Source organism: Saccostrea cucullata, unplaced genomic scaffold (assembly GCF_032062105.1).
Source record: "Saccostrea cucullata isolate Sc308-1 unplaced genomic scaffold, CSIRO_AGI_Scuc_v1 ctg400, whole genome shotgun sequence".
Taxonomy (NCBI): Eukaryota; Metazoa; Mollusca; class Bivalvia; order Ostreida; family Ostreidae; genus Saccostrea; species Saccostrea cuccullata.
The window spans coordinates 52,566-78,165 of record NW_026926133.1 but is presented as its reverse complement, the minus strand read 5'-3'; the positions used below and the strand labels follow the sequence as shown (position 1 = coordinate 78,165).

The 25,600-nt window shown below is 32.9% G+C and overlaps 2 protein-coding genes across 7 annotated transcripts in view; one reads left to right on the top strand and one right to left on the bottom strand.

The window, feature by feature from the left end:
* LOC134270899 (dynein axonemal heavy chain 5-like) overlaps window positions 1-25,299 on the bottom strand; it is a 64,729-nt gene extending 39,430 nt beyond the window's left edge. For 4 of the 6 annotated variants that reach the window (XM_062753150.1, XM_062753148.1, XM_062753149.1 and 1 more), the window contains exon 1: window positions 2,284-2,403. In XM_062753150.1, coding sequence (XP_062609134.1) covers window positions 2,284-2,397 — 114 coding nt within the window. In that variant the 5' untranslated portion in view covers window positions 2,398-2,403. Of the gene's footprint in view, window positions 1-2,283; window positions 2,404-13,864; window positions 15,097-25,061 lie in introns of those variants that run through there. The other 2 variants (XM_062753151.1, XM_062753152.1) reach the window with 2 other exon arrangements.
* On the top strand, window positions 18,340-21,946 carry LOC134270897 (CAP-Gly domain-containing linker protein 1-like). The gene has a single exon (XM_062753147.1). The coding sequence runs from the start codon at window positions 18,514-18,516 to the stop codon at window positions 21,718-21,720; it is 3,207 nt and encodes a 1,068-aa protein (XP_062609131.1). The 5' UTR covers window positions 18,340-18,513; the 3' UTR covers window positions 21,721-21,946.
* Window positions 25,300-25,600: the final 301 nt, after the last annotated feature.

Genomic DNA, 25,600 nt, shown 5'->3' with positions numbered 1-25,600 from the left:
CATTCGTCGCAGGCGAGACAAAAAGTGGATGAGGCCAAATCCTATGAAATATTGGATTAAAATTATTATGTTCAAGTTTCAACCATTTCGTGAGACATGAGAGTATTATAGCAATGGGTTCCTGCTGCTCTTTAATTAATTTGGCATGCTGATCAATTCATAACCCAGTTATTCTTCATTAGTAGGCCTAATTAATAACCAATACATATCTAATCCTCTTAATGACTAATTAATATGTGTGAACTGTTAAGGTATATATACAAATGTATACTAGGTAGTATATTATTACTCATTTAAAGTGCAGTGTTGATAAATCAAATGTTTATCCATTCATGCCTATAAATTGCTATAGTTTTCAAAAAAGATTTGTTTATATTTATTATTCATCATATACTACCAGTACGGTATTCATACAAGAATACATAATACTTCAGCAAAAATATTTAAAGAAGAGAGATTTTTATCTACAAGTAGATCAAAGCATTTGACAACAGGCCTGTGAAGCTAACTTTACAAATTATAAGCTGTCAAATGTAGCTATAAAACAAACAGAGGTTAGTAAAGAAACCATAAATTCTCCTTGACCTGTCAAACAAATACTTTGTTAATTAAAGAAAAAGACCCAAAGCTTGCCAACAATAGCTGTGAACTAGAAAACTTAAAATTTCCATGATAATTTAATTTGCTTAGGTTTCCTTTATGTGCATAACCATTTTTTGTTCTGAATAACCAGTGACACACAAGCTAGCTCTACAGTACTTAAGCTGAAAGTTTACATGCACTCATTCTTTCGTGTTAATATTTGATTTTCAAATTACAACATATTCCCACATGTCAATTCCATTATTCTTTAATTTCCTAAAAGGACACCAATTTGGACAAGGCCACAATTTGCTGAACAATTTTTTGTAATGATCATAAGTTTATTAAAGAACAAATTTAACAATGTACGAGGGTTGATCCAAAAGTTCGTGGAATTTCTTTCTAAAATTTTATCGTGATTTGATGAAGGCCAAAAATAGACATATTTATAATATAGAGTCATAATGCAACAATATTGGAAAATTTCACCACTTTCCAATTTTCAATAAGGTCACACGAGCTTTCGCAAAATGGATTGTTGTGAAACCCGGGGGAGACTTCGACAAAGTTTGATATGTCCACAATCTCACCCTGTCCAATTCGAACAATTCTACAAAATGCTGCACTTTTCTCCATTTTTTTTCCGCCATGGTATACTCTCGACCAACTTATCTTCATTTTTCAATATTTTAAAATACTCCCAATCTTTCCATACAAATGTTCCAATTTCATGTGTTTTTTAACACTTTTAATTTGTCAGGTGGATAAACACTTAAAACAGAGCCTCCAAAAAGACAAAATCATTGCCACTGGAAAACCAGCAACTAAATGCATTTTAACTCAGCCTATGTCAATAATATATGCGTTTCATATGCAAATTTCAACAAAACTTGTGACTTGATAAATTTGATTTGATTAATTAATCACAAAATAAGCTAAATATCCAGAAAATTCAGTAAAACTCTCATACAAAGGTTTATAAAAGATCAAGTAATCGTAATAATGACATAATTTTCGTTTTATATACCACATAGGGCGGTTTTATTCCCATTTCACGTATTAAGAATTAAAATGATAATACACGTCTCCCCCGCATTTCCAAACAACCGTTTCTATGGCAACTGCCATAGATTTACTATCATAAATATTAAAATTGTTTTTTTTATTTACAATATTCAACAAGTGTCCATATTCTCATGTGTAATTTTCAAGCAATTTCACTTAAAAACTAATAAGATATGAAGAAATTCCACGAACTTTTGAATCAACCCTCGTATTTTTTTTTGGAGAAAGAAAGACAAAATCATTGTTAAGCAAACTGCATCTAAGATATGCAGAATAAATATTTGTTTAACACAAAATTTAGAAAAGTCTACTGGGCATGCCAAACATGACTAAGAACTTTTCTGAGGCATAATGACCATAATTATGTTTTAAATAGTCAAGTTTGTCATAATAATAGCACATTTAAACCCATGCATTGTAAAAATGTCCTGTTTAAAAATGTCAATTAATTGTACCATAAACATTGTATCATAAATTGTACGTAACATCAGCATTTATAATTTATGACTTTTGAGAAATCAATAACTTCAATGATTCTTGTAAAAACTTTGTTCAACATGGGCAGCACATGTACCTGTACCCAGTATTTATATGTCAATTCAATTAACATAAAATTCTGCGGGGACACAGTCTTACCAAATGCTTCAGCAGCAGGTACTTGCCCTTTGACCCTGGAGTGGCAGAGGGGCCCGCCATTCTCTCTTGATGTAGTTTAATAACATTTTTCCACGTTGCCATTCTCCTGTTCATATCTTTAATTAATATATTCTTCCTTCAGAAAACTTTGAAGTTTCATCAATTCATCAAGGAATTGGAAAAAATCAGGATGCAAAGATCCAAAAACCATCAAAGTCTTGAAGTAAGCGATATTGCCATTAAAGTACATGCACCCATTAAAGATCATTCTCTCCAGAAAATCAAAGTTGCGACATTTGTAGCTTACACCACATCATAAAACTGAATCAATCCCCCTAAAATCTACACAATCACATAATCCTATCCAAACCATGACAGGCCATGGGTAGTTCATGGTTCCTTGTGGTATTTGCATGTTCTCATGATAATTTGCAACTGAAGAAATGTTACATTCCTTCCAATAACTATAAGGTGGCCGAGTGTAATGGTGCTTTTTCTGTCTCAGTCACCGGCTAATGAATGACAACATCATTAATTATTAAAACTCAGGAGATGCCTCCTAGAAAATGGAGGGACATCATCTTGACAGGAAAATGAGCAATTCTACCCAGAACCCTGACAACAGCCTCCAATCACCATAAGTGTTGATCTTCAAAGCCAGTTTTTTGCTAAACGGATGAAAGAACAGACATTTGTACATAATTAGAGGAGGAAGCTGATTTCTAGCAATTCTATTAATGGCCCTGCAATCTGTTATGCTCTGCCGTTTTTCCCGAGGACAATTTACATTGTCATTAGAACTTTTTTTTACTTTGGTGCACAAGCTGGTAAACACATTTTGTAGTGCAGCATGATCATTGCATGCCAAGAGACAGTTAGGAGTACCGTGAGATCAGCAATGCTCAGTCTATTATGTTCTTTTTTATGTGAAGATGCAAAAAAAGAATTGCTTCAGAAGACAATCACACATACCACCCAGGGTTCGTGTAATGACTGAATATTTTAATGCTGAAAAAGAGCAAACTGAGAACATTCCAATCAAACTATACATAATTTCTGCATATACACTCATACCTGTTAACTGAATCATTTTCATAAAATTGTATTTAATCCCAAGAATTGCAGATTGGCTAAATCTAAAGACCTGCAGAGTACCAAAGTTAACATTGACCAACATCAAGGCTGGGTTCAAGATCACAGCAGCCCAGCTGCTAGATATAAAGTAAAAACTCATTATCCCGATCTCACTGGGAACCAAAAAAAATTGAGATATCCAAGGATTCTGAGGCATGGTGGGTAAAATACATAAAAGAAAAAGTGGTTAAAACTTCCAGATTATTTTAAACATCTAATTTATCTATGGTATATTCCAGATATCTGTCTTCAAGATACGGAAAAATCAACTGTATATTGAAACAGTTTAAATTACCACTCATTTTCACTGTGCAGCAGTTTGACTAGCATTTTGTTCAAGATCATGGCTCAAAAAGACCTAGCCAATCCCTATCCTTTTAAATGCATAGGCCTATATTAATGTTTTTTGACTGATTTTTAATATAAATGACATCACATTAAATTTGTAAACTATACAGAAATCTGTTGATACTTACTATCACATCCACAACTCTCTGTTGTCGTATCCGAGTCCTCACTCGCAGAACTGCCTTTCTCATTATTCTAGACATATTACCGAATCAAGTACACTCAAAAAGCCTTCTGTTTTTCTTAAAGATCACTCTCACAATGAAATATTAAATTTTTAACAATCAACTTAAAAATTATCCAAGGTCAACATTAATTTAAAATTCTCCTCTGTAACGATTGCAATGTAGCCTTTCAAGACTTGAGCTATTTCAGGATGAATGCATGTCATAATAGTCAGCTGGCAAAAGCAAATTGCCTCCTTATGGAAGAATTAGAAACTCTCCGGAAAAAAGTCATAGGAAGTCTCCTGACAAACTCACTGGCTCAGAGCATTTAGCAGCAGCAGAAATGTTCAAAAAAGCAGATTCAGAAAATCTCTCTTGACAATCCAATATAAATTATTTAAAGATTAATGCAAAATTGGCTGCATAACAACAGTTAGTTCTGATGATGGGGAAACAATGACAAGGTATTTTATGGCAATATCTCGAGTGTTAGACTTTATCTCATAGCATGAAATTGACATTGCCCATATCTTAACAATTTATTACGCTTGGACAAGCATCTCCAATCAGTGGGGCACAATCAATGCCTGCAACACCGTTTAACGGTGACTGTTGCTGAAGTAATGGAGATAATCACTCCAGTTGCACAGTGTTAAACCTTGATGATTGGAGAGACGGTATAAAACCACATTCAGGGTACTCGGTCAGCCATTACAGTACCACTACATCAGTAATAACTCTGGCCTTCAAAAAGATTACAATACTCATTTCACATCCAAAACAATCAATTGCGGTGAAACACTTTAAATTGCCAATGGAATCTTTCCCTCAATTTCCATGGTTTTTCCAACACAACCATTCCTTCCAAAAATTATATCCTTTGAATGATCTTTGAATAAAAATTTACAGACAATTTAAAAAAAAAAAAAACTTTCAAATTTTATAAATGATAGCCACATCACCCCATGATCCAAAGCCTCTGATGCATATTTTGAACTAGCAAGATGAGCAACCTGGAATTTGACTGGATGATTTTAGAGGGACTTTGTATAATATTATATAGGGTGAAAGGCCACAAGCATGTATCAAGTTTCTTCTATTATCTTATATATCGATACTCTTCTTGATTTTGAGAGTTTATTGCATTTAATTTAAAGCCCAATAATAGGAAGAAGGGATGAGATAGTCAAACAAGCCCAAATAAACTGATCCCCTGCAATAAATTGAAGTAGAATTAAATACAGTCACTTGATATGGAAATTCAAGTTATCAACTTTTTCCCAACATAAAAAGTTTCAATTTCATCAAAATTAATTTCTTGTTCAAGGTACCCAAATAAATCAATCTTGAATTACAAATATTGGGGTGCAGGCAGCATCAATGTCCTATAAACCTTTGATTTGTACTTGAGTGAGCTGTTGGCCTCAAGTTTCTCAATCCCAAATAAACCATATAATCCTTTATGAGACATATGATTTAGTTATAATGCTCATGACAGATGTATCGACAACAAAAACTTTGAAGGATATATCATAATTATATAATCTGATAAGTCCACAATCCTATCATACCACCAAAAGCAGTAAATTGATGATGCAAATTCACCCACTAACTTGACTATAGTTTAATTATTAATAGCTATTCCTGATTACATGACTTTTCCATTTATCTGTGGTACATTTGTATTAATTTCAAAGTATTTTTTAACTGAATGTACCAAAAAAGATTGGTATCTTGTTGCAACTGTTAATCTTTCAAAATGAAGTCAATTCCAATGATTCAACACATGTTGATTCTGAAATTTTTTTGTCAAGTTCAAGTTTCCCATTTTCTGTAATTAAGTGACTGAAAAAGAAATTCTTGCACCTTACCAACAGCATTTGGATCTAAAATTTAAGTACACCTCCCCCATCTCATAGAGTAAATCGAGGATTTAAAATTTCATTATCATTAATGAGAAAAATTAATTGAACTATGAATTATATTTTTATGTCTATGGAAACAAAGCTCTGGAACCAAACTCCTAGAAGCTCTGACAAGAATACAGATCCCCTTCACTGTAGAGTCTGGATAAGAGAAATGCTTTGTATCCCCTTATCTTTGGGGTCTGGATAGAGAAATGTTCAGTATCCCCTTACCTGCAGGGTCTGGATAGAGAAATTCCTCTGCACCCTTGGTCTTCGTTTGGGTGCTTCCTGAGGGACTTTACCCACAGCTTTAGCAACTAAAGCTTTCCACTTGCCACTAGACTTCCACATTTTTTCAGCTTCTCACTCAAAATGTTTTGAGGCAAATCATTTTAAAATCTCCAGTTTCACCATGTTTTGTTATACTGAGGTATTGTGAAAAAAATATTGACTTTGCCATCAAACTGTCACCATTTTGATTTGGTCCACTCTAGATGGTGACACTAAACATCCCATGGAATTCCAGTTGTTTTTGAACTTTTAAATCCCTTTGGCTTTCCTAATGATTTCAGCTCATTTTTAATTTATTCAGAAATGGGCAATTTAATCAAGCTGCTAACCCTAACACCAACAGAATCATTAATTCATTTAATGGCTTTTAAATGAGTTTCATATTCATATTCTTTTTTCGGGGTTGGAAGTCAAAATACAAATTTTCTCACATTTCTTCTAATGGGTGGCACATATAACCCAGTTTTCAAAATGTTGTTCTGAACTCCTCTCGGACTCTCCAATTTTGGGTTGGTGTGGGCTCAAGTACCCAAGTTATGGTCCAACCGATTGTGTTCCATAAATCCCAATGTTTACAAGTTCAACTGTTTTAACGAGAGTTACGACATCCTATTAAACATTTGAATGGTTTGTAAACAAACCCTGGATACAATTCTCATCTTAAGAATTAGCCATAACTTGAAAGGTACCCATACACTTGGAACTACAGGAATTCAATGTTACATCTGATTCCCAGAGTTAAAAATGACAAATTTTCACTTGAGGGCATTTTATGCTCAATAGGGAAATTAATAATGCATTTTTATTTGTATTAGAGTATCAACTATTCTCCACAGTCAATCCTGCATTAGTTAATTGATAAGATAGCAATGAATTTCAATAAATGTTTAGATTATGTCTAACACGCAAAAATAAAAATATTGACTTTGTCAAATGCTGAATCGAAACTAAAACCATGGCAACAGGTATCATAGATGTTACTTCATGCAATATTCAGGCATATAATTTGAAAACAGCTTGTATAAAAACAACTGAAGCCTATAAAGCCGAAACTAGCAAAATAATTCCTAATTCCTTGGGTCTTTTCGTATTCAAAACATGTATGGTACCAGTATGTATGACAGTAACTAGTCTTCTTTCTGACTGTGGTATCTTTTTGATATCACATTTAACAGGTCTAGGCGGCCTCTGTTTTTGGAGGATAGATTTTATCCTCTAAAAAGAGAGGATCTACCGGACTTTTCAAAACGAAGGGTATATTTAAACCAAACAAATAACAGCAACTCTTGCATTTCTCAGTTTATGAACTGCACTATTATAAATTTTCGAGAAATATTTCCCTAGTAGCAATGTATAGTGTCAAAATTTCTCTATCACCAAATCTTTTTTTTTTTAAATATTCCACACAGAATCCACACGTTATATTTCGATCCATACCGTGAAAACGAAAATTCAAAGTTACGGAAAAAATCCTATGTTGGATAAATCCTGAAAACCTGTTTGCTTTCACTGCTTTTATTTTGTCCCCTTCCAAAACGAAGTTAAGTCAATTGTTTTACGGATGCAGCATACAATAGATGCCCCCACCACTTTTCCTCTCTTCTCGTGCAAACTCATTCAAGTCCATTCCCCTCCCCCCTTTTTTTTAATTTCATGTTAAATCTTTATCGCTGACGACTGCCGTACATCTCTTTCACTTCGTTTTTAATGCCACATTTTAATAACACAGTAAAAATTTGTGACATCAAAGGCCATCGAAGAACTGTCTGTATCGCCTGTATGTGTGTTTAATTAATTAAACTGAGATTTTAAGACCCCGGAAATATATTAGGATCAATCTCCATGTACAGACTGTGCAAGGGGCGAAGAGTTAAACCGCCCTCCTTATCAGTTAAATTACGTCTACCCGTTGTCAAACGACAAGACGAATCTGACTGAAACTTACGTTGTCCGTGGAAATATATATACTGTGCCATACTCCCCGTCGAGGCCTCATCTAGGAACTCTTGCGGAAGTTTGGATGCTGCATGTAGCTATAAGGAAAGTGGGCTGTGCTTTTTCTTGATTTCTCTAAATAATACTTATTTTATCTTTAAATTGTTTTATTTGGTTTTAAGCATTTAAAAATTAGCAAGCTGTGTGTGTGTGTGTGTTTTTTTTTTATGGTTTTTTTGGTTTGTTTGTTTGTTGTTTTTTTTTTGTCTTTACAGTCGTTTTCTTTTGTGTTTCCTTTTTCTTTAATTTTGAATTAACAGAAAGTATGAAAGTAATATTATTTATTGTGCATATAAGTGCCTTTTTATTTGTCCCGATAGGGAAAAAACATAACAATTAAACAAAATAACAAGAAATATTACGTAGAAATGAAGCGCAAGAAGTGCCAACTTTGAAAGCGTAATTGTAAAAATTCAAGACATAGAATCTCAAATCGCCACACACAAACGATAGTTTAATGTTTGAACTTTAAATTAATTGTACTCTGGTGCTTGCACTTTTTGATTTAAGGTAGGCACGAGGCGTTTGAAAATTACCCATGTTATCCTCTGAAATCAGAAGATAAACTATTCGACATTGCATTGCGATTTCCATATATGGTAAAAAATTTTGCCGCCATATTGAATTTAGCTATCCTCCAAAAACGGAGGCCGCCCAGACCTGTTTAAAGGATATGATGGTATTTCAGTCTTAGTGTAGTGGTTCTTTTGTTTTAGCATTTTCATTTTTCTTTAAAGGGGGTAGATTTTTCTTGAATTTTCAAGTGACAACTATTTGTATTACTAAGGTTCATCAAATAATTCACCTCTTATGACTTTCAGCATCTTCACATCATTTTTAAGGAATAAGTGCCCTCTCTGATGAAAAAATAATCACATGAATGTCATTATAGATTTACCTGTATTCATTCTGTCCTGAAGGAAAAATTTTGCCAGGCAAATGCATTTTTGGAATGATTTTATTTGTTTCAAATGCAAATGCAAATCACCTCTTTTCTACAAAACACATTGAAGAGAAGGAATATCTTAGGGGAAAACATATCTTTCTCAAACTCAGAACTACATTTGTAATGAGAAACAATTCTCTGAATTCGTATTTTAAACTTACAGTAATATTTATTCAGTACCTCACTGATTATTAAAGCACTATCATTTTAAAGTATACTCAGCAAGTAAATATACCAGTACTCTTAAGGCAGTGAAAATAATATGATATTTATTATCAAGTATTTTAATGTAAAGTCTTCAATTTTGATAGATTGATTTGTGAAAACAATCCTACATTATAAAACTTCTTGATTGCAAACTCTGTAGAGATACTTCTTCTACAATTTTAGATAGCTATAATGTGATTAACAAAGAGAACATAGCAGTTTATAAAATATCAAGGGTATGTGACACTATACTGTAACATTTCTAGGTGGAGATTCAGACAATTATGGTCAGATATAAATCTGACCAAATTAAGGTATAAACCCACATCAATGTATGATAATGATTTCTGGTGGTCACCATTACTTTATATTGACCTATATCAGATACCAATGGCAAAATCGATTGAAACTTGACAAAAACTTTCATCTTCAATTATTTTTTCAACCAAATATTTTCACCAAACTTATTTTAAAAATTTAAAACAATTTTTGACCATTTTTTTTTTTTTTCATTCAAGTATAAAATCAATGTCATTAAAAATTTATGCCAACCGCAAAATTATCATGATTCGATACTTTTATACTTCTGCTACTAATAAAATGACACATAGAAACAATTAAATGGATAATCGATGGAACATAATCTACAGCAGGAAATCTCTGATGTCTAACCCAAGTAACAACCCTGAGTCTCTATTGATTAAAACTTTATTCCACTAATTAATTGAGCTACACACTACACTGATTAAAGCCATATAGTGCTTTCCCTTTCCTTGCAAACTTTGGTGTCATATATAGAATGGTACCATCACTTTATTTCACGACCCCTCCTTTTATGTTTCGATATTTATCGAAAAGATAAGTGTTGTTGCTTGGCGACCAAAGAGTCATTCAAGGTATTGTATTTGAATGGAAATAATTTTTTTTTACCCCTTGTAATATCTTCAATTATTCAACCTGATCTCTAAATTCTTTCATAATCTTTTCAATTTTTTTTTTCCATTTAAAGCAGCTGTTAAATGCTGACTTCTATTTGTACACATTTTCTGGTCCGGCTAATAAAAATTTCATTTCAATATCCTAGGTGTAAGTATCTATTTACACTTTAAAGTTTTGTAAACTTTACGGTGGGTTGGTTTGACAGAGATAAGCTTATGGTCACTTAGCAACAATCAAACAAAACACTTTCAGTTTCCTCACACCAAAAGGGCACTAACTCCTACACAGAACTCAAACTTTAAACACTTAATGTGCATGACTCTTAAAGTAGTTCCATACTCAGGAATAAATAGCCTAGTCTTGAAAGACTCTTGTGCACTTTAATTATTAGATTTGTTTCAACATAAAATTCTTTTCAATTTTTTTTTTCATGTGGCTCTTGATCAAACTGTAAATGTCATACTTATCATTTATTGATTTGGATTAATTTATTTGTTTGATTAACGTCCATCTCGTTTGTATTTTGATAATTCATCAATTGAAATTACACCACTTGCTGGTTGAGAGCTGCAAATGTTTTCCTGTACTCAGCACTTACGACCATGGAGCAGTGAGGAATCTTTAAGTTTTTTATACCATTGATGAAACTCAAGGAATTCCCATTTTTCATATCAGTTATCTTTGAAAATATTTGAAATAAACATCTTGGGGAGGGTAACGCAAATTTGACTGGTTGTTTATACTCACACCTGAAAGTTGGTTGTAATTTTTGGGTTTTATTTGGAGGTAATTTGCCATTGACCCACTTATAAGTCAGTACAACATTTTGCTTGAATCCTCTGACAATTTCAACTCAATGCTCCAATGTTTTAACCTGGATTTTAATTAATATTTGCAGAAAATATGCCGATATTTTATTAGATCATTCAAAAAAACATAAGTTAATGAACACAATTATATAAAAGATTTAAATAAAATCATTAAAATAAATAAATATACTGTACTTAGGTTAAACAACAGCTTTTTCTTGATCATTTTTTCTTCAGAAAGTCTTTAATTATTCATATTGCATTATTTTTATATGATCATGAAATGAATATTTTTGATTTATAATAACACAAGTGTAGGGTATTTCAACCACTGTACAAACAAAAACAAGAAAACTGGTATTTTAATCATAGTTTTTTTGAAAAAAAAAATTGTTTAATTTGCTTGCCCTAGAGCTCTCAACTCAAATTAATATAAATTAAGTGAATTTTTTTTATTAAAAAAAAAAAACTTGAGAATATGAGGTTGAAATAGTTATAAATGCATGAGAAGAGATAACTCAGAAATATTTTTTTATTTCCTGGACATTATTTAATCAGGCAAACAAACAATTTTTATAGATGGTTTAATTTATGCTGTTGTTAAACAAAAAGATAACTCTAAAAAAAAAAATGACAAAAAGGAGTAATTTTCAGAATGTGACTAATTTGCAGATATCAATTAAGTGCACATTATTGATTGGTAGAGGCAGATTTTGTTAAAATATGCTAATATGGGAGAGCATGAGTTTTCAGAGACTGATTACGGACCATCCAGTTGCTGCTGAGACATAAAAATGATAAGCAGTTATTGCTTCAGTTTTCTATTTCATTTAGTATTAAATCAGCAAGTCTTGAAGAAAGATAAACAGCATTTGCTTTACAGCCTTTGCAATTTTCTATAAAGTAAATTCCTAGAAAAAAATCAAATACACTTAAACTTATATTAATCTTGGTTATGCACTGTTTGATTTACACTGGTACATGTATAATCAACTTTATGGCATATAAAATCAACTTCGTAAATTTTCATTATCAATGCTAGAACAAAAAGCTTACAAGGTGATCTTTTTATTCAAGACTGTTGATATCCTTGATTCATCAACTTGTTTGTCAATAGCTTGCTTTCCTTTGCAATAGTTTGCATAAGAAATCGTTTGCATTTAGAAAATTTATAAATTGAAATTTCAATTCTTCAAAGTAGTTGTTTTAAATTTCATTCACATAGCATATTTGGTATTGATAAAAAGGAAAATGTGAAAATTACAAATCTGTTATAAATTTAACAATTTTTTATTCAAATAAAACAAATTATGCATATAGAAAAGTAAATCCTCGTGTCACCAGTATTTGGCTATAACAAAGTTTTACTGTACATGTTAAACATGTTGGAAAACTCACAGTTTCAGATTTTTGTGGTTGGTGTATTTAATGCATTTGTTATAAAATATTTTGAAATGTACTGTATATTTGACAAAGTTTTGCCATGCCTTGTCATTAGGTCAGTTGATTGAATTACTGGTATTTCTACACATTGTTAAATGCAACTTTCAATGGTTCTTACTAAAAAGAAATTTAAGATACCAAAGTGTTATGTGCAAAAAGACTTTTTTAGGAGGAAAATTTAAGTCATGGAAACTTTTGAGTAAGAAAGATAATACATGAAATTTCTTTTGAAAAAGAAAGAATAAATTCTTTTTAAGTTGTTCTAATGTTGAAATTTAAAAAAAAACAAAAAAACATGGAAATAAAGGAAAATATTTTTGCATTCCGTACAAGTTTTTTTTAAAGCATACATTTATCTTTACTAATTGATGTCATTTTTTTTTTAAATCTTCTAATCCCTTTTCTGTAAAATAGCAATTAAAATACAACATTTACAGATTGATAATGTTTGGAAAGGGATCTTATTTTAATATGAATTCCTCTTTTAATATTTTTGATCAATGTTTCATGCAATATTAGTTTTTCCTGACAAATCAAGAAACTTGAATGAACATCTAATAAGAATCTTTATGTGAGCACTCAACTGTTCCTCTCTCTTAAAACCTTAACTTTTAAATTGGAATCTTAAAAATCATTTCTAAATGTTTAAATCTTTTCATTACATTAAAAACCACTCAGCTAAAAACTTGACAAATGATGGATTAAAGATGAATGATGAGGGAAAAATGACCTGATTTAAATTTTTGTAAATTTTTTTTATTGCAATATACTGAAATGGATGGTGTGCACTTTCAATGAATGGAACTGAAATTGGGGGAGGGGGGGTGCACCAAAGGTACTACATGTAGTAATTAAAAGTTGAGCATATATTTGTAAAAAGGAATGAAAAGCATGTACATGTATGTACTTGTGATAACAATACAATAAATGTACATTTTAAAGAGTATAGTGCTTAAGGGTATTTTTTTTTTTTACAGGTGATTTCTTAAGAAACTTGGAACCCAATTTCACAATGCTGGTATTATGGTCATCTCAGTTGCTTGATGCACAGTAACCTTACAGACTTCGCCCTTGGGGATTGGTACCCATCTGAAATCTTGATACAATGTTTATCTCTGTTTACCAAGCCCAGTAGCCTTGCAGATTTTACCCCAAGGAATGGTAAGAATTACACTGTTGACTTTGTCACCATGCATGCAGACTTCACATCCCCCCCAGGGGTTGGTAAGACTTACCCTATAGACTCTGTTACCTTACATACTTTACCCCCTGGTATTGGTAAGACTTACCCTGTAAACTTTGTCACCTTACAGACTTCACCCCCAGCTTTTGGTAAGACTTACCCTGTAAACTTTGTCACCTAGCTTACAGACTTTACCCCTAGGTAAAACTTACCCTATAGACTTTGTCAGGGATAAGGATGCTCCCCCGCCTTCCTCCTTGACTACCAGGAGCCACACTAAAGCGACGACCTTTGGACTTGTCATCCATTTTCTTTTTTTTCAGAAATTTTCACAAAATTTTATATCCACAATGATTTGGTAAAACTGTTAAAATTACTTCCATGAAACTGAAAAGGTTTGCACCTCTAAAGAATCCAGCAAACACTATGTGCAAGTCTAATGGTCAGATATCATATACCCTAAATCTGTTGTTGAACGCTGATAATTAAGCAGCTTTATGTCAAAACATAATGGATGAAAATCGCATCAATCAAAAATGCTATTTCCTCCGCGTAAACAAATTTTGAAATTAAATCCAGTCCTCTGTCATGAATATGGTCTAATTATCATCTATTCTTTGGCAGGTTTCAGAATGCCAGGGTTCGTGCTTTAATGAACTTGTCACACGGCAAAATGGGCAAAAGCTTACTATTATATACCGCTGAAAAGCAGCAGCACCTTCTCAGTTTGGGCTGTATATAATCACATCTCTGGCGGCTTAAACTTTCAATGCGTGTCTACTTGATTGAATTCCATTAAATGTCTCCAATCATTGAATCCCAGGCCTTCTCAGTGAAATACCGCAGCTTACTGCAATAAGGCAGTTAGTGCTCAACACAAAAAACCTCTTTTAAGATCATAATGAATCTTCTACCAAATTCAGTCACTATTTGCATAAAGCAGGTATGATTCCACCAAACAATTGGTTGTCTCCTTCAGAAAGTCCTCACTGTTTGGCTTTACATGAAAATGCCATAAAACTCTCTCCATGTGGTAATAGTAGAACCTTATCCATTATTATGTCCAGCTAAGTCCAATACTATCTATCTAATTGTCCTTATAAGCACTCGCAAAGGATTTTACAAGTTTTTTATTAATCCAGTAGAACATCAAATTTGAAAAGTCTCTTTCTTTGAAACCAAGTAAATTCAGAAGAGGACTGATTATATGTTACAGAATTATAAACTTTCCAAAAATTAAGATGTGAAGTCAACTTGAAATAATTATGCACCTTTGAAATGAATGCTGCACAAAAAACTTCTTTTGATAGGATAAAGGTTTTAATCCTTCCCAACAAAAGGGTAACGTAGTAAAGATCAACGTTATTTAAATGTTTTTACAGTTCGGGAAATTAGAGTAATGTTATTAAAGACGTTGACAATGGCTAGCGATCCATGCATGTTTTAACTCCATGTTTTAATCTGATTTGCCATATCTGTAGTGTGTGTATTTAATGAATATGATCCTCTTTGCATACTGAATAAACACATCACAACCGTAATAGATAATTAATGATCCCTGATTATCAGCAAGTCTATTACGCCACAAACAAAAATGTTTACACCCCGAAAAAATAAAATTACCAGGCAAGGCACGTGTTCAAAAAACGGTGAAGGATATGGTTTGAGCGTCAGCTGCATAAAAATATATATGTAGCTTAAAAAAAAATTGTGTTAAATATGTCACTAGAACTTTTTTTTATTATCGTTATGTTGAATCAATATATGTTTTAAAAAGCTTTTATTGAAATGGTACTTTATAGTTACCTAACTGAGTCATGAATTTCAAATAAAATATTTTAAATGCACAATTTTACAGCTGACAAATATAACACTTTTAAGTGTCAATTCTTTATGATAAATCTAACAGTTTATTTGGCAAGACTTTTTGAAGTTACAAGAGTCAATACAATCTTGTTAAAGCTTGCTTTTATATGTCGAACTACAATTCTCTCAAATGATATGTATATCAATCTTTGTAAATGTTGTGCTCTTCAAAAAGACCAACAATAGGTTTTCTATAAATCAAACTTTTTCCTATTAAAAAAATGCTGAAAAGGACAGCTAATTTATTTTTCAAAAATTAAAAATATATCAATATCATTTTTCCTATATCGAAGTTAAAATCTATGCAACAAAGAAAAATTTTGGTGAAATCGAATTCCAAATCAATATCCCCGGAGTTTTCTCCCTCAGAAAAGCATTATTGTTCTGACACTTCAAACTTTAGATGCAGCTTCAATCTTCATAAAAGAAAAAAATTACAATGACTATGGTTAAATAGATTTTTTTTTTCCATCAGCAATGCAAATTTCAAGTTACCTGACGTTTGACTTTCCATGTTGGATGAGCAAGAACATTAATTGAGAGATCAGATATTCATTTCTTTTTCAATACATTTATAACAAAAATGCTACATGGATCATTGAACATATTCAATAATATTACAGGAAATTTTAATCTTTAATGGAGAATGTTTAATAATTCATCAACCAAGCATGCTGTTCTAAATTTTTGGCTTGGCTGAAGCAAATGGCAACATATCCCAATTATAGTGGAGATTTATTTACATACACAGAAATAGTAAGTTAATTTTCTCAATTTTATTCAAATTTTCATGAATTCTTCGGGAATAATTTGTTTCAGAAAATCAAGATTGCATTAAACAGATTGACTTTCCTCACAAATAAATGACATATACTAAGACATGCACATACAAGTATCAGATACATGTACATCTTGTGTATTATTATCATTTTGGGATAGAATCATAGAGAGCTTGTGCTCAGAGATTAAAATGAAATTACCCTGTACATTAGAAACAAGAAAATTCAGAAAAAACTGTATACTTTAATTGCAAGAATCTTATCTTTGCATAAATTTAGATATGCAAGGCTATATGTTAAGAAAATTACATTTTCACATATAATTGATGATTTGCATCATTAAAAACTATAACAATAATCAAAATTTGCGAAAAATGGTGTATTGCTCAATAAAAATAGCCTAATTTAAATTTTGGTATTAAAAATCTCACAGAAATAACTAAAGATGTCATGAGAATTAAGTGATCTACAGTAATTTATATCTCACAAGACTGTATAATGCTGTACATGAATCAAAGTCAGTGTTAGTTGTCAAACAATTCAGCAGCTCATTCAAGGTCGGGTCTTTTGATCATTTTAAAAATTTCAAATGCGAACTGTACTGTTTTCATTTTTTGTAAAATAACCATTACCTTACTTTCCAATGAGAACTGAATTCAAGGGGAATAACTCTTAAACTCCTTCTAAAGAAATAGATCATTCATATTTTCTGTAAAGAATTCACTAAGTCTTTAAAAACAGTGAGTACATGTAGCATAAAAATTATGAATTTCCTTTTCAGAGTCTTACCATTAAAATTTTCATTTTCGAACAAGAGATTTTTTCTGGTTCTTTCAAAATAATCCAATAGTTTTTATTAATTATGTTGGCTTGAAGTCAGTCATTAATGTTTTGTACCAGACTTAAAATTTGTCCATGTGGGTTGGTTGGGAGAATCTTAAAACATCACAGAAATGTTAATTACCAACACTAACTTTGAGTGTACTTTCTTAATCTGTTCAAATAATGGGGTGTTGGATCAGTTTGGAGTGACATATGCCATTGCTTACAATAGCAAAAATTCTACTTCTAATTGCATTTGCTCAACACTTACAGCCACAATGCATGAAAAACCAAGTAAATTGGCAACAAAATTAATAAATAGCAGAAAGAAATTCTAAAATCAATTTTAATCATAATTTATAAAGAAGATATTGATATCACAATTCATTGGAGGGGGATACCTTTCTTTATTTGGTAAGGTGCCCCTTAAAAAATCCCCCTTTCCAACAATGTGAAAGAGGTTTTTAAGTATTAATAGCTTAACAATAAAAAATTGGAAAAAAAATTATTAAGGAATATCCATCTATCCACATATCAAACTAAGAAATCTGTGAATAGCCTGGATTACAGGAAAATGCATTCAAAGATGGATAACTCTTGGTGCCAGATACATTTACCAAGTACACTAAAAATCCAGCATTCAGGTGAGAGAGAAATAGACCATTTACTTAGATACCTAAGTAAAGAGGGCCAATTTTCTAGCTTTCTGTTAAGTAAACAAAGTGTACAGCAAAATCAATATAAACCAGTAACTACCAACAATCCTCGTTACATAACGAGTCACTTACTAACTTTATAATCTCAGGATCAATAGATTAGAAAATGAACCACAAAATTCCTTTCTTAGGGGAATTTTTTATTCAATCTGTCACAATAAAGTAAAACTTTAATATTTTAATCACTAAATATTAGGATAAAAGCAGAAATTTAAAGCATAAGGTACTGGGCTAGTTCAATCTACCACCTAGTGAGCCATTGCTTGACACCAGGGGGGTGATAATCACATGACAAATTAAAATACTTTTTCACAAGACTCTTGAAAAACAGAATTTAATCCTAAGAAAATTTAAAACTTGTGTTTAGATTTTTAAAAACGACAACTTATATTTTTAAAAGGCCTCTTGCTCTAAAAAGTCATTTACTTTATCACTAAGAAATAAAATGCTGTCAAATAAGGTATTTAAATGTCTCGTTTTCCGAACATGTCCAAACCTATTTACCACCAAAACTAAAATCAATGAACAAGGTATTTGTGCTCATAGATTACAGCCAGTAGCACACAATTCTGTTTTCAATAGCCTCGATAACTGTCTGACATCAAACATGCCTCCATTTTAGTGAGAATTCCAGTGAAAGCCGAGCAGTTGGCCAGCAAACTGTGAACCAGGCACAAGATGGAGCCCTATTCTAATATGGGGGCAGGTTATTACAGCCCCAGGAGTTCTCCGAATCGTTTTGGGGTGAAGGATTCCTTGGCTCTCTCTTCTGGAGTGTTTCCCGATGAGGACAGCGGATTTAATTCCAGCTTTAGCCTCAGCCGTCTGCCACAGTCTGAGGATTTTTCACTTTCGCCCCGATCCCCCATGGTTTCTCCGGGAGCTATTGTCAGATCCAAGTCTCTATCCCGGCTTAGTGGATCTTTACCTGTAGTCACCCAGGAGGTGACACCCTTCACACATAATCCCTTCAGAATGGATCGATCGTTACGGAATCTGAAAGGCAACCTGGAGGACAGTGAAAACAGACGACATGTCCTTGTGCATAAACTTAGAGAAGCTCAAAGTACACTGGAATTACAAAGTGAGAGATTATCAAAAATTGAGAATGCAGCCAAGGGGAATGCATTTCTGTTGGATGACTTAAAACACAAAGAAAGAGAATACAGGAAATCTATTGATTCTCTACAGCTGTCAGAACAAGAGAAGGATGTTCTTAAAATGGAAAACATCAAATTAAGGCAAGAAATGCAAGACAGAATTGATAAACTGGACTTTGCCTTACGTTCATTACAAGCCCAGCATCAAGTCGCAGAAAAAGAAAATCAAAAGCGTGTCATATTGCTTGACCAGTCCGCTCAAGCTTTAAACATGTTAGAGACAGAAAACAATAAACTTAAACTTGACCAAGACAGCATGACTAAAGAAATGGCAATAGCCAGAGAGGCCATTGAGCTAGCCCGATCAAAATTTGAACCCATGGAGGAAGAGAACAGGGACCTAAGGTCTGAAAATGCGACCCTAAAGGAACAAAATGCTGATTTTACCAGGAAGATCTCCGAGCTAACAGGCCAATTAATGGAACTGAGAAAGCTCACACAGTCGATGAAGGATGAGAATGAAAAGCTGGCCAGTTCCTGGAAATCACTGTCCGAGGAGAGGCAGAGGTTGGTTAAACAAGTTGAGGGCTCACAGGAAAAGGCTGCCGAAATGAAAACTAAAGCTGAAGCAGTTTCTGCAGAAAAAGACAGACTGTTCAAAGACAAAATGGACCTCAACAACAAATTTCAACAGCTTATGCTAAATAAGGATGAGCTAAGTCAGATGAAGATGGCACAAGAAGAACAGATACATGATCTAGAGACTGACTTAGAGAGAATGAAGAAGAATTTAAAGAAAAATGAAGAAGACAAACTTGTTCTCCAAGAAGAAGCATCTGATCTGAGGAGGGTGAGTGATGGGCTGTCAGCAGAACTGAACTCTGTGAGAAATTACTATGAAAAAGCTCTTGAACAAATAAATGAACTGGAAACTGAAAAACGGGCTCATCAGCAACAAGGCGATATAAGAAATCAAGAGCAGAATCGTTTGAAAGGAGAAATTGAGAGACTAAATAAGCAACTTATGAGTAAAACCAAAGAAATAAAAAAGGGAAGAGAAGAAATGGACGAGTTGATTTCAAAATTAAAAGATGATCTTCGTAGTCACAAGGATGACAACTTTTTATTGGAAAATAAAGTTGAAGAACTGACGGCAAAATTAAACAAAGCCAACGACAATATGAAGTATGCAGCTACCACCAGCCAAGAAGAACTGGACACCTGGAAGGATACATGCGAGAGGTTAACTGCATCTGTAAGTCGCAAAGAAGCAGAAGTGCAATCTCTCTCTGAGAAATGTTTAGAACTGGAGGATCTGACGGCCAAACTTCAGTCTGAAAACCGTCTGCTGAAGGAAGATAATGAAGCACTGACAGAGCAGGTGGAAGATATCAACAAACTGAAGGACGAAAACAGGAAAATGATACAGGAGAAAGCTGAAAATGAGCAAATGATCAAGCTGTTAGAAACTCAGAAAGAGGTTCTGACAAAGAGTTCCGAATCACAGTTAGCCAAGCTGCATGACATTGAGCAACTCACTGCAAGAGTTGATCAGCTTAGAAATGAGAATGAACACCACCGGGCAAGAGTCCTTGAACTGGAAAATGTCAGAGACAATTTAGTTAAACAGAAAGAAGAGCTACTGGCAAATACTGAGCTTATTTACAAAAATCCTAAACTTGAAGAACTGCAGAACAGAGTAGATGAATTGCAGGAAGCCAACAGACAGTTAAGGGATATTAACGATTCAGCAAATGAGAGATGTCAAACACTAGAAGAGGCTAATAGAGAACTCAAAGAAGCTGTCGGTGGTGATGGCTCAGTTGTTCCAAAGTATGATCTGTTGAGGGTGCAAGAAGAGAGAGATCGCTTGGAAGATGATATTGACCACATAAGGCAACAGTATAATGAACTGCAGGAAAAACATCAGAAATACACAAACAAATATGGTCCTGATGGTGAAGCACAAGAACAAGTCCGCCTGCTGGAGAGAGAAAAGGAGGGCCTAGAGAAACAAGTGGCTCTTATCAATGGACAACTGCTTCTGGTGGAGAGTAGTAAGAAGAGATTGGATGAAGTGGTGGAAGATCTGCAGCATGAAATTGTTCATCTAAGGAAAGAACTGGAAGAAGCAGAGAAACAGCCGGTTACTGGGCCAGACATGAGTGAGCTACAAGCTGAGCTGGAAGAGCTTCGTAGCGAGCTCACTCTGAGCCAGAAGGACAAAATAAAGCAAGAACACATGGTGCGATCACTGAAAGAGGAACTGGAAGAAGAGAGGACAAAGAAGCCCACACAGATCAGGGAATCGCTGGATGATGTCGGAACCGAGTTAACTTCTATGAGGGGAGAGCTGCACAAGCTAGTGGGTGAAATTGAACGGAAAGAACAGACAATCGCAACACTAGAAAACCAGCTGAGACAATCCAAGGAGAAGATTGAGGATAAAGATAAAAAGATACTGGACCTGAAATCAGGAAATGGACACTCAACTACCCACAGCTTAGAAGACACTCAACCTAAGTCTAGACTGGATTCGCTCCGAAAATCAGACTCAGTTGGAAGGACACAAAGTTTAACTGAGAAAGGATCTGGTGACCGTCTTCAATCACTGATCTCTAAATACAGAAACTACGGTGAACAATCAAGTCCGCACCCCGAACGCAAAATTAAACCTCTACCTCTTATTAGTAGTAGTGGCAGTAAAATGGGACTCGTGACCCGTGGGAAAAGTTTCGGACCCGCTGCACCAAAGAGTGAGGACAAAACCAAAAAGAGCACGTGAATTGTTCATATGCGAAATGTGAATAATCTTTGAGGCCCTTATCCAAAGATGTGTTTTTACTTATATAGTGAAAAAATAGTTCACTTTTATTACGAACCCAAAATTTACAGGACAATATAACCTGATATCTTTATATCTAAATAGAAGTATACTTTATTTGTGTCAATTCAGATATTTAAGATAAATATTGTATATTTATAACTATCCATAAAGCATGTAAAATGTATTGCCATAACAGAAAGTGTGCTACTTAATTTACTTGTATGCTAATAATTATATTATTATAAATCAAAATACTAATTTCAATAGCAATACAAATCTGTGATATTTATTTTTTGAAAATTCTGTGATACGACTTTTGTTATATTCTATCCGTCCAATAGATTTATATCATATAACGAATCAGTTTTATAGATTTTTATATTTTACATACATAGTAAATAATTACATTATGGTAGTACAAAACTGTTTCAGATATTATAGTTTTTTTAATTATCTCTTTTATCAATATATTTATGTTTATTCAAGATATTATTTTTTTTACTTATTCAGTAATACAATATACTGCAACAGCTAAGACATAAATTTTTAAAAGGTATTCTTGATAATACAGGTATTTCTAATTCTATACAGGGTTTGTTTACAATGAAATGTAAATCAGTTACCATAGATACTATAAACAGGGTAGGAGAAGTACTTACAAATGTGATAAATATAATATGTTAATATTCTGTCTTTTTTTTTATTTACTTACTTAATATATACTACCTTGTCAATTTACTTTTAAAGTTTCTGTTGTTTATGAATTTTTATTTCTTTAATTTCTATTAGATGGTTTTCATTTTGAGTTTTTGAAAAATATTTTTTTTATATTGTCACAAGTTTGAGACTGAGTAAGAGTAAATCTATATTCTGGTGAGAATTTTTTTTTTCAATTTTCTCTCTCAACTAAATATCTTAGTTTAAGCCATTCATTTATTGATTACATGGCAAATAATTTTAATAATGCCTACTTTTTATGTCAGGTAATTAAATTTTGTGTTTTCATACAAAACCTTGCATTCTTTGTATTTTTTCTTTATCACAGGATTCATTCAACAGTTATACAGCAAACAAAGTTTTTTTCAATCCAAATTTTACAATACATATGTACCATAACTTGAGTTAAAAATGCATATTTTTGAAAAAATTATTGTTCAACACTAAGCATATTCAATGTGTTCTGCCTTCACATATTGTCTAATGGTGCATTAACAGACAATTCTGTTTTGTAATGATAACAAATATGTGTGTTAGAATGAAGTTTAGACTTATCGACGGAGGTGAAAGAACTTTATTGACACTATAAATCCTTTGTAGCTGTCAATGGCTGCTAGAAAGTGCTTGACAAAGTTTCATGTATTGTAGAGATTTTAAACAAACAAAACTGCAGGTATTCAATAGTGAGGACATTTCTGCTGTACAAAGATCGATCGGACTGTCACGGAGGACAGATAAGAAAAACTCTTTTCTGACTTAAGTCTCCCATGGATTCTACTTGTGAAATATTTTTTGAACTGTACAACTTGCTCAATAAATTTCTATTTTGTTCAAACAAACTGTTTAAATTTTTTTTGTGTTTTCAATTTGACAAGGAGACAGTATTCTTTACAGCAGTAGAATTAACTCTCAGTTTCAAAGAAAGCAGCTTATATTTCAGAGCACTTGCATTGCAAAATTTTCTATATTTTATATGCTTTATTAAATTATTATGACAGGGAGGAAGGGGTCTGGATCCAATAATAAAAACTGATTCAGAAAGATTGTGAGTTCCAATGTGCACCATATACAAATCAAAGAAAAAAGGGGAGAAAATATAAATTCTAAAATTGTTTTTCATTTTTGTAAGCACTCATTGAAGGGGAAGTTTGAAGATACTATGGCAACATTAACTTCAATGAATGAAAGTATGTTATTTAGATAGCTGATTCAAAATATTCTCTTTATCTTACTTAATTATCACATTCAATGCCATACAAGTACATGTAATTTCAGTACATGTAATATATACCGGGGGTAATATGCAAATGTGATACATGGCAATCTTTCTAAAGCGAATAGGCATGTCATCTAAATATGACTCAGAATTCACATTTAATCACGGGCTTCCAAAAACCTGGCATCAGGCTCCAGTTGTGACACTGCATAAATACAATGCGTAATTTACTCAATCCCCAAAAAGTCTTTACAGGGATTTACAAATTACTTAACATGTACGTTCAGTTGTAAACATTGAGATATGGCAAATTTAAGACTGGATGAATGCCCGACCCTTGCCTTAATCTAGTTTCACATTGAGTCCTGGACTCCATCAAAGAACTCAAATATTTACATAGATTAGAGCACAAAATATATTTGAGTTTTCCTGATTTTAGTTAAAAGAAACCATGAAGATTAACAGCGTGGAATATTTATTCAAGTGACAAGATTTAGTTTGCATAAAGTATCTTGATTTAAAGCAAACCCCATACAACTATCATCCTATTTCGGAATGTAATCTATGTTTATTTTAAATTCTTAAGAATCTAAAAAGTCTGGCTGTAAAACTTTAGACTACGATGAAATTTTATGATGCATTATATGGTATATAAAACAAATTCAGCTTTAAAAAAATTAAAACCAAATTATGATTTACAAATTTAGATCTATTTAAATCAAGGCTAAGGTAGTAACATTACCCACACAGACAGAAAATTGATGACGAATAATATTGATTACAGATTATAGCTGCACTTTACCAAACGCACTTAAAGCACAGCAATTAAGCCGTGCACTTCTATATTTAATCGTTCAGTAAAGGCATTCCAGTTTCACTGTGTATAGATCAATTCAATTATATCAAACGCCATTATAAAATCCCAATTTCATTTTGAAAAAAATTAAAATTTATATTAAACAAGTCCACATCTGGGTTTTTTTCTTTTCTCACATAAATGTATGTTGTTTTACTTGCTATGAAATCGAAATTTAGAATTTACTTTGTAAAAGTTGTGCCCCCCAAAAATTCTCATAGTCATAAAGTCAGCTATAACTAAAACTGTACTGATCGTATCCAAAATATTTTTAAATAATGTTGTTTTTATGTTCGTAATCCCCCTTTTCATTAAAAGTGCGGGAAGAAATTACAACTTAGTCAATACGGGTAATTAGGCTAATCATCTTACCATATAATCATTTTATTAATTGTATTTGTTTGGTAATTATAGGATACAACTGTACTACCATTTATGTTGAAGACAAAAGTTGTCGTAGGAACGGGAGGCTGGTTGCTGCTACCACACACAAGGTACACTTAGACTTACCTGTTTTTCTTTTAGATTTTCCACTGGTGCCACAGCGAGGCGGGATTTTTTAGGATCCGCCGACGAGGATATTTTCCGGGATCTCGGCTTTTCCGACATTCTTACTATGGGTTTAAATGTCCATTGATCAATTGACACTAGTAGACAGTAAGCGATAGTGGTTATTGCCAAACTACACGCATGTTTACCCTCGGATTCGCCTCATCAAGCATGCAGGAGTCGCCATCTTGTTTACGTAGTAACCATGTGGACATGACGCGGCGCTGCTCTCGCACTGTGCAGAGTGGCGCGCACCTGCGAACACCAAACACTTATCTCTACAAAGTACATGGCTACAGGTTTCTGAAAATAATATTTTGTACCCTGCAAGTTTTTTCGTTAGAATAAGAACTCTATAAAAAAATTTTCAATAGATTTTTAACAATGTTTGATTTACTTTAATTTTTCCTTTATATTCATTAACATACTGTTCTAAATAGGATCTTCAATTTTTTCTGGAGAGAGGGGTGCGGGAAGGTCCTCTGGGACCTCCCCTATTT

Excerpts from the sequence above, each read along its gene's own strand:
- LOC134270897 (XM_062753147.1), top strand. The coding sequence starts at position 18,514 with ATGGAGCCCTATTCTAATATGGGGGCAGGTTATTACAGCCCCAGGAGT.